At 54.3% G+C, this 9,849-nt stretch overlaps 1 protein-coding gene across 1 annotated transcript; it reads left to right on the top strand.

The window, feature by feature from the left end:
• The first annotated feature begins 1,881 nt into the window (after positions 1-1,881).
• On the top strand, positions 1,882-5,695 carry PTMS (parathymosin). The gene is made up of 5 exons (XM_009899665.2): positions 1,882-2,444; positions 3,049-3,120; positions 4,281-4,356; positions 4,493-4,557; positions 5,105-5,695. The coding sequence occupies exons 1-5, from the start codon at positions 2,397-2,399 to the stop codon at positions 5,153-5,155; spliced, it is 312 nt and encodes a 103-aa protein (XP_009897967.1). The 5' UTR covers positions 1,882-2,396; the 3' UTR covers positions 5,156-5,695.
• Positions 5,696-9,849: the final 4,154 nt, after the last annotated feature.

Below are 9,849 nucleotides of genomic sequence, written 5' to 3'. Positions count from 1 at the left end.
CTGCTTTCTCCCCTCTAGGCCGTGGTGCCCAGGCCTGTTTGTGCATTAATGTGACAATGCCTCTGCCAAGGGATGCACGTTGGTGTAGGTTTGCATTCTCAGTAGCTGAGCATGTGAGGGAAAGGATAAAAACCTGGACTGGTAGAGAGAACAGAAGAGCTACGAGCCACGCTGTCTCCTGATAGGCAGAAGCAGCGAGGCGCAGGATCTGGCCACTCTATAGTTTTGATTCCTGTTCTTGGGTGTAGTTCCAGAAATTCAATTTCAGGCAGTGTGTACTGCACGTAGCTGAGAATGCAGATAAGTCAAATCACGAGAGGAGCAACTGTAGCTGCAGAGGAGACAAGATGACAAAGCAGGGACCTCTTACCTCCCTGTCACACAGAGTGAAGTTTCCCCAATCTCCTCCACGCTTTCCTTCAGGAGATACTTACTGCTCTCCCTGTGCCACGATGCCTATGAAACGCTCAGACTGAAACACACTGCATTCAGCTCAGAGTACCACCTCTACATCCTGACTTTGCACAGACCCTGAGTTGGTATCAGGACAAGAAGGGCTTGCATGCCTGAAGACGTTTTCCAAGCAGAAGTTCAATAACCTTTCCTCATCCCTGAGAATGGCTGTGTACCTCCCTGCACGCTCAGGTTTGTATGCAGGCTTGCAAGTGCATGCAGATTTTGCGTTGTGTGCCTGTGACTAAGTGTGGGACAATAGAAATCTTCCTCACCTCCATCTCTGGAAGCATTCCAAACCCCCATGGATGTGTTCCTGGGTGATTTACTGTAGGCAGTCCTGCCCTAGCACAGGGTTTGGAGTAGCTGATCTTCAGAGGTGCTTTCCAACCCCCACCACTCTCGTGACTCTGTGAAAACGGAATTTAGTTCTCCCGGTCTGCTCAAGCTGATAAGCAACGATCTGAAGCATGGCTATAGGAACATGTGTTTAGTTAGCAACAAACCCCTACAGCTGCAAGACACAGCCTGCAGAAAGGGCTTTTGCTGTGAAGCAAGCTCCGAACCGCGTGGAGAGGGCTTTGAGATTGCCGAACTCTGTCCAGAGGCACCACCAAGGTACCTGTGGTCAGCGGGGACCCAGGGAGAGTTCCCTTTCCGCGGCAGGCAGGCCTGGGCATCGCGGTAGGCAACAGGGGTCAGTGTTGCACACCATATGGTGCCTGGCCGAGCCGCAGCTCCTCCAGCCCCACCTCGCTTTCGGAACCTGGGCTAGCAATGGGCGGCTGCGGCGAGACACTAGCAGGGATTAGGAGCGGGGGGGCCGAGAGGAAAGCTCCCTAACACCTACCACGGAGTAACACCAGAGCTGAGGCGCGGCCCCGCTCACTGCACCGCGGCCTCCCTCGCTTTAAACGGCAGATACACACAACGCCCCCTACTTCCAAACAGGTCCCGGCCGCTAGCCAGGACGCACACACGCCCCAGGGAGCCCCCATAGAAGGGGAGACCGGCCGCAGGCACAAGCCAAGTGCCGGCCACCGCCACCAGCGAAGAGCCTCCATCCCTCGCACGCCTTCCTCGCCGCCCCACGTGTCAGCGGCGGCGCCTCCTCTACCTCTTCTCCCCCCCACCCCCCAGCAACTCCACCCCCCCGGACAGCCAATGGAAAACCTGTTGCCAGGCAGACAGCTCATTTGAATAACCCAATCAGGCGCCCACTCACTGGTCCCTCCTAATATGGGAACTGGGACGCGCGCTCCAGCCGGGCTCCCCTTTTCCCTGCCCCCCCGCCCCGCGAGCAGAGCGCGGGAAAAAAACAGCCCCGGCCCTACTGTCGCCCCGCCCGGCCGTTCCCGCGCAGGCTGCCCGTCGGCGAGGGGCGGGAACAGACCCAGCGCCGGTCGCGCTTCCAGCGGGAGTGGAAAATTCCAGGCGGGAAGGTCGCATTATCCCAGCCAAACTAGTGTCTGGTCCTTACAACACGCCTCCCCCGCGCTTGCAGGGGCAGCGGGCGGAGGCTTTTGGCTTCCCCGCGGCTCGCCGCAAGGAGTGGAGTGGACCTTTCGTGCTTCGCGCCCACGGCTAGCCTCGACGGAGGAGGCGGGGGCTGCGGTGAAACCCCGCTGCCGGCGGCTCCTGCCGAGCGCACATTGTTCTAGCCGCCGCGCTCCTAGTGGCGCGGCCCTCTCCCCTCCCTCTCCCCTCCCTCCCCAGGTCCCTCCTTCCTCGTCACCGGGCGGTGTATAAATCCCCTTCTCCGGCATCTCCCCCCACCCACCGCGGGAGACCCTGGTACTTTAGCCCCCGGAGCGAGAACCCATCGCCTCTGGATCGCTGGGACTTTGCGCTTCCTCGCTGACCGCTTCCCCTCTACACACAGATCGCCGCCCTCCCGCCTTTCCCGCACGCTTCCCGCCGGCCTCTTCGCTAGCAGCGCCAGGATGTCGGAAAAATGCGCCGAGGAGGCGCCGGCAGAGCTGAGCGCTAAGGTGAGACCCCCACACACACCTCCCCGCCAAAATCTCGCCAGCCGGCCCGCTCCCGATAAGGCTTGGGGGAAAGTGGAGGAGGGCAGGGGCCCCGCTCGCTTCACGGCGGCGGCTGAGGTTTGCCCGGGCCGGCGGGGGGCGCCGTTGGCCGGGGCCGGCTGGGTTCGACTCGAGGCGGGCTGGGGATCGGCTCCGCCGCCTTAGGACGGGAGGCGGCCGAGCCGTTAGGAGAGCGGTGGTTCGGCGCGGCGGGGCCCCCGGGAGGGCGGAGAGTTGTGTGGGCACTTCAGCCGCTGTCCCGCGGGGGGGTGGGGGGGCCGGAAACGCCTCGATCCTACCGACAAGGGTCTCGCTTTAAAAGCGGTAAACTCTGCCGTACTTTTGGTTTCCACGTGTGTGCGGGGCAGAAGTAGCCGTGGCGCGTTTTCGCCGCTCTCTTTGTCAGGGCAGGCAGCTTTAATAAAGCCTGACGTGTTCTCTCCCTGCTGTTCCGCGTCTCCGCTAAACCCTCTTTGTTTAAGCGCCAGCGTCTTGTCTCGCCGCTGGTCGCTGGGATGTTTTGTTACGGTTTTGCGTTTGTTTGTTTTTTTGATCGTGCATACAGGAAGTGAAAGAAAAGAAGGCTAAAGTTGAGGAGAAAACGGTCCTCAAAGAGAAGAAGAAGGAGATAGTGGAGGTGAGGCCCCTCTGAGGGACATTCCGAGGCGGTGGAGAGGGGGTTTTGGTTAGCCTGGCTCTGTGTGGGAAAGGAGTGTGAAAGGGGAACCGCAGGTTAAGAGGAAAACAGGAGGTTAAGAGGCAGGCCCAGGGAAAGGGACAAGTGAGGAGCGATCTAGAGAATAACTGTGGAGAATGAGCCCGGAAAGACTTGGCATAGTCACCATGGCAAAAAAGGACAAGGAAGGGAATGGAGCCAAGGGCAAGTAGGAATTAGGAGAAAGGTGGCCCAGGAGATGTGGTCCTTAGACCCGCTGAAGTATCTTTAGGTGCTGGACCTAGTCCAGAGAAGGGCAACAGTGAAGGGTTTGGAAAACAGGTCTGGTGAGGAGCAGCTGAGAGAACTGGGGGTGTTTAGCCTGGAGAAAAGGAGGCTGAGGGGAGATCTTCTGGCTCTTTACAACTCCCTGAAAGGAGGCTGGAGGGAAGTGGGGGTTGGTTTCTTTTTCCTAATAGCGAATAATAGGATGAAAGGAAATGGCTTCAAGTTGCACCAGGGGAAGTTAGGTTGGATGTGAGAATAAACTTCTTGACTGAAAGGGAGAGAGACTGGAACAGGCTCCCCAAACAGGTGATTGAATCCCCATGCCTGGAGGTGTTTAAAAGATGCAGAGATGTGGTGCTGAGGGACATGGTTTAGCACCAGGCTCAGCAGAGTTAATACAGGTTGGATGTGGTCTTTTCCAACCAAAACGATTCTATGAGTTGATACGGCAAATAAGATGGAAAAGGTGGGGAAGGAACAGTGAGGAAAGGTACAAGAGCCTGATGAAGGTCAGGAGGCATTGGGAAGCAGATGTGTTATGAGCATAGGCTGTCATCAGCCTGTAACCAGAGAGATGTTCTGATGGATGGCAGCAGCTTGGATGTAAGCTTGTGGAAATTAGGGAGGTTAATAGTGGTGGGGAGGAAGTAGAAGGGTTGGATTAGTAAAGAAGGGTTGTTGGGAGGAGGGTTTCAGATAGGGTGGTGGGAATTACAGTGCCTGAGTAACAGTGCAGAGGTCACAATGCACATCTGAGACTGGGTCCTGAAGTGGCTGGAGCTGTGGAGATTTTGTACTTGCACATGGAAATGACATCCAGCCAATTTCTCCTCTGACCAATTTGTTTCATTCAGGAGGATGAAAACGGAGCTGAAGAGGCTGAGGAAGACAGTCCTGATGATGTGGATGATGAGGGTGGTGATGAAGAAGGTAAGAATAGTATAGAGAGAATGGGAGGAATCAGGCTGATCATGGAGGGGAATTCCTCTCCAAGTCCTCTGTGAGTTGACCTTCTCTTAAGTGCTGCTTCAACTAACCTGTGATTTCCTCTCTTCCTTGTTCTTAGAAGGAGATGAGAATGGGCAAGAGCAGGATGGTCATGCAGAGAAACGATCTGCAGAGAAGGAAGAGGTAAGTTGGAGTGTGAGAGTAATGCCAGGGAGAGAGGGATCGATGTTACCTGCCCTGTGCTGATCAAATCCATATGGATGCTGCTGCTGGAGCATCTCAGATTGGCTTCAGCTCTCACTGCTTCAGCAGCAGCTGGGTAAACAGAACTCGTGTGGCAAAGGGAATAATACAGCCCTGTAGATCATTGTGGGGTGCAGGTCCTTCCATTGATGATCACAGTGCTGAGTGTTTGAGAGCCAGGGTGTCTGGGGTTGTGCTGGGCCATGACCCCTGAAACCCTTACAGCTTCTGGGCTTTAGGCCAGAATGTGAATTGAAAGGGTGGCTGGCTGGCTCTGTCTGAAGTGATGTGAACCTGGGCTTCTCCTCCTGAGAGGGACAGCGTGGGGATCCCTGCAGGTGGGACTGTCCCCATCTGAAGGGTGACTGCAGATAGAGCAGCTGGGTTTCAGGGTGGGCCATGTGGAGGCAAGCACAGCAGTAGGAGTCTTGTGGAGCAATTCTGTACCTTGATGGTAACTCCTCCTTCCTGCCTGTGCCCTTTGTAGGATGAAGTGGATCCAAAGAGACAGAAGACAGAAAATGGATCTTCAGCTTGAGTGCCCCCCTACCATCTCTTCTGTTCCGTCCATCTCCTCCATTCCAGCCTCTGCTTGCACTGTCCCTTAGTCTCTGGCTTCACACAGTCTCAGATGAGGGAAGATTAGATCTGCTCTCCAACAGGGAAGACAGCATTTGCTTCTCACCTGAAGACTGAACCCATCTGTGACAATCCCCAGCTGAAATTATTCCAGCCCCCCACATCCCTTCAGCTGTGCCCTACTCTTCCCTCAAAAATCTCATTTCCTGGGGCCTGGAATGTCACCATGCCAGCTCCCTGTGCCAGGCCTCTCATGTGGCCAGCACCTCTCCTTCCCTTTTTGCTCATCTGCTTTTTTTTTTTTTTCTAAATTGTTGTTGTTTCTTTTCCTTTTTGTCACCAATATAACAGATTCTTGACATCATCTGCTCCCCAGACCTCTTGTCAGATACCCTCCCGGAGCCCAGGGGGTCACGGGCACAGATTTCCTGCTGCGCTTTCTAACCCCGGGCCTCCTCTCGGCTGCTTTTCCACTCAACCCTGAGAGACACACACACACACACACGAGAAATCTTCCAAGCAAATGCTGGTTCTGTTCCACATGGAGACAGAATTTATTTTCAGCTGTGTGGGGTTTTTTTTTTTCCCACATTTCTATGACAGCAAGCTGGCCCTCGTGCATTTTCCAGGAGATAATGGTGTTCCTGTGTAGGAATCTCAGCTGAACGGCAGAGTTCTGGGTGGTTTGGTTGCTCTTGGGTTGTTTTAATTTGGCAGCTCTTCAAAAAAAAAAACAACAAACCACCAAAACCCAACAAATCAAGAGAAACAATTTGGGACCAAACTTTTGATTTCCATCTTTTTTTCTCCCCCCCACCTTCAGATTTTCTTGTGACCGTTTTTTATAAAGGCAAGGCAGTCCAGCCACAGCATTTTCTATGGCACAGCCACCACGAGGACCATGGAGATAAATATATATATTGTTTGCAACTGCCACTGTAAATAAAAGTGTTTAAAAAAAGTTCAGAGCAGCTTGGTGTGCACTCTTGGGCCTGTACACTGAAGGGTTTGGGTTGGAAGGGATCTCCAAAGGTCACCCAGTCCAACCCCCCTGCAGGCAGCAGGGACATCCTCCACTAGATCAGCTTGTTCAGAGCCATGTCCAGCCTGACCTTGAGGATCTCCAGGGGCCTCAACTACCTCCCTGGGCAACCTGCTGCAGTGTTTAGCAGCCTCATGGTACAGAACTTGTTCCTAACCTCCAATTTAAATCTGCTCTTCTCTCATTTCAAACAATTGCTCCTTGTCCTATCACTGCAGGTCTTTGCAAACAGTCCCTCTGCAGCCTTCTTGTAGCCCCCTTGAGGTACTGGCAGGCTGCTATTAGGTCTGCCTGGAGCCTTCTCCAGGCTGAACAACCCCAGCTCCCTCAGCCTGTCCTCACAGCAGAGGTGCTGCAGCACCCTGGTCATCTTGGTGACTTCCTCTGGACTTGCTTCATCAGGTCCATGTTGTTGCCATGTTGAGGGCTTCAGAGCTGGACAGCACTGCTGGTGAGGTCTCAGCAGAGCAGAGAGGCAGAATCCCCTCTCTCCATTTCTGGCCATGCTGCTTTTGATGCAGCCCAGGCTGCCATTGGCCTGGCCTGCAAGTGCCCATTGCTGGCACATGTTCAGCTTCTCATCCAGCAGCGACCCCAAGTCCTGTCTTGCAGGAACACTGTCAGTCTCATCCCCCAGCCTGGGTTGATACCTAGGATTGCCCTGACCTAGGTGCAGGACCTTGCACTATGGAACCCCATGAGGTTCTCCTCAGCTCACCTCTCCAGCCTGTCCAGCTCCCTCTGCATGGTACCCATCCCATCCTTCAGTCTTCTCAACCACACCACTCAGCTTGGTATCACCTGCAAGCCTGCTGAGTGTGCTTCAATCCTTCTGTCTATATAGTTGATGAAGATCATGAACTGCACTGGTCCCAGTACACACCTCTGAGGGACATCAGTTGTCACCAGTGTCCATCTGGACATGGAGCCATAGGTTCATAGAAAGATGAGGTGTTGTGACCAGCAGCAGGTAGAGAAGGCCCCCTGCTTCTGGTCAGAACAACTCTGTTAGCTGAGCTGCCCCCTGTGCCCTGGAGACCAGCATGCTTGGGCTGTGCTCTTTCCTTCTGCTAGGTACTTGCAGCACAGCAGAAACATGATAAAGCTCCAGGGCTCTGGAGAAGCTCTCAAAACCATCAGACCTTGGCAGCAGGCAGCAGAAGTTCAGAAAGGGAACCCAAGCTGCAGCTGGTGGACATGGAAGGGGACTGCTCTCAGTGTGTGCTGTCCTACAGACTCCCTGCCCTGGCTGCTGCAGACGTGACCTGTGCAGTAGCAGTTACAGCAGCAGGGAAGTGTTTCAAGAGGCAGAAGCTTTGGGTCTTTGTCCCAGCAGCCACCTGGGAGAGACCTGTCAACCAGTGGCCCTTTTATCTTTGCAGACCTTTAGCTGCTGTGAGCATTGCCTGCTATTTTAACTCACGCTTTGGCAATCACTCAACGAGGCACTGAGACTGGGAGCTGCAAACGATGCCAGCTTTTGTCTGAGCAGCAGTGGCTTTGTGCTGGCCAACTGCAGCAACTGATCAGGTACCAGAGTGCAAAGAGGTGCTTGTCTCTGGAGGGACAAAGCATGAACTGACATCATCACAGAATCATAGGGCCAGTGCAGGTGGAAAAGACCTTTAAGATCATCCAGTCCAACCATTCTCTAAGTCTGGTGCTGGACCATCTTCCACAGAACCACACCTCTGTGTCTTTTAAATGCCTCCAGGCTCACCCACCTCCCTGGGCAGCCTGTTCCAGTCTTTGAGAACCCTTTCAGTCAAGAAGTTTCTTCTAATGTCAAACATGAACATCCCCTGGTGCAACTTGAGGCTGTTTCTTCTCATCCGTGCTCCTGAAGGTCTGGCCCCAGGGTGCAGAGGGACACAAGGTGTAGTGCAAAGGGCACAGCTGCTGCCAAGCCCCTTTCCACCTATCAACATCTCCAGGGGCATGTGCCCACCCAGGGTGATCTCACTGCCCTGCATGGTGTGGGTGCCACACTCCACCCAGTACCCATCACATCCTGGCCAGGATCGGCAATGGTGTGGCCAGCAGGACCAGGGCAGTGATTGCCACCCTGTATTCAGCACTGGGAAGGCCATGCCTGGAGGACTGAGTTCAGTCTTGGGCCTCTCACTCCAAGGATGACATTGAGGGGATGGAGCATGTCAAGAGAAGGCCAATGAAGCTGTTGAAGGGTCTAGAGAACAGGGATGGTGAGGAGCAGCTGAAGGAACTGGGGGTGTTTAGTCTGGAGAACAGGAGACTAAAGGGAGACCTCTTTGCTCCCTGCAACTCCCTGAAAGCAGGGTGGAGTGAGGAGGGTGGAGGCCTCTTCTCCCCATAACAAGTGATAGGAGGAGAGGAAATGGCCTCAAGTTGCCCCAGGGACGGTTTAGGTTGGACATAAGGAGAAACTTCTTGACTGAAAGGGTTCTCAAAGACTGGACAGACTGCCCAGGGAAGTGATTGAATCCCCATGCCTGGAGGTGTTTAAGAGAGGCAGAAATGTGCTGCTGAAGGAGATGGTTTAGCACCAGCCCTGTCAGAATTAGAGACTGGTTGGACTCGGTGATCTTGAAAGGGCTTTTCCAACCTAAACAATTCCATGATTCTAAGCTTCAGCCACAGACCCAGAAATAGTTACAAGAAATCTGTTGCTTTATTTCTTAACCTCAGTGACCTGCAGGATCCCATTAAGGACTCAAGGTGAGGACTGCAGACAACCCAATGGGAAACTGCAGAGTGTCTTCCCTCTCCCTGGCTCTACAAAGATCCCTGCTGTGCCTGGTGGCGTTTTAGCTGACGAGGTGACCACAAGAAGCAGCTGCATGGGTTTCCAGAACAAGCTGAGGAGGCAGCATTCTGCACTGCAGTTCAGCCCAAGCCTGCCTCTGTGCTTCACCTGCACCTCTACCTGAAGATTAACTCAGTCTAATTCCACTTCCAGAGGGAGATCTGTGGTGTGCTGATGTCACCAAGGCAAGAAGAAGGTCCATCTTCAGCAGTGACTCCTCAGAGACAATGGTACAGCTCAGGGGCCTTGTGCACTATTCTGGGCTCTGTGATGATTCTCCACTCATTTTTCATTCCTGTGACACACCTCATCAGCTCAGGGACAGAGCTCCCTCAGCCATCTCCCCCTTTGCTGTGGAACCTGCTCCAGCCTTCCAGCAGCTCTGGTTCCGCCACCCAAGTGGCACTGGAGATTTCCTCCTTTCTTCTTCTCCTCTGGGGCTGCTTGCTGTGGAGGTGGCACATTCATGCTCTTGCAGGCTCTGCTAGACCTCCCTCTAGACTGACAATTTCTGCTTCTGAAGGCCCTTTTGTGTGGTTTAGAAAGGCAAACACATCTGCCAGTGCAAAGAATGGAGAGAGCCACCCACCAGGACTTGGCTGGGTTCCTGTCCTAGCCTCAATAAGTGAGGGACCCCTCATGCCCCAGCAGGGATCACTGGACATCTAGGACTTGCAGCAAGGTGGCAAGCTCACCTCTTGAAGGCTGTGGCTGTGGTGGAGAGTGGTCAACCTGCCAGGACAGCACTGGTGGGATACAAGCTGCTCCTCGCTGGGCGACTGTGCAGGTGCAGCCTCCTGAAGAGGACAGCTCTGGCTGCAGTGGT

Source organism: Dryobates pubescens, chromosome 15, assembly GCF_014839835.1.
Source record: "Dryobates pubescens isolate bDryPub1 chromosome 15, bDryPub1.pri, whole genome shotgun sequence".
In the NCBI taxonomy this organism is placed as follows: Eukaryota; Metazoa; Chordata; class Aves; order Piciformes; family Picidae; genus Dryobates; species Dryobates pubescens.
The sequence above is the reverse complement of the archived record's forward strand: the minus strand, read 5'-3'. Positions and strand labels throughout refer to the sequence as shown.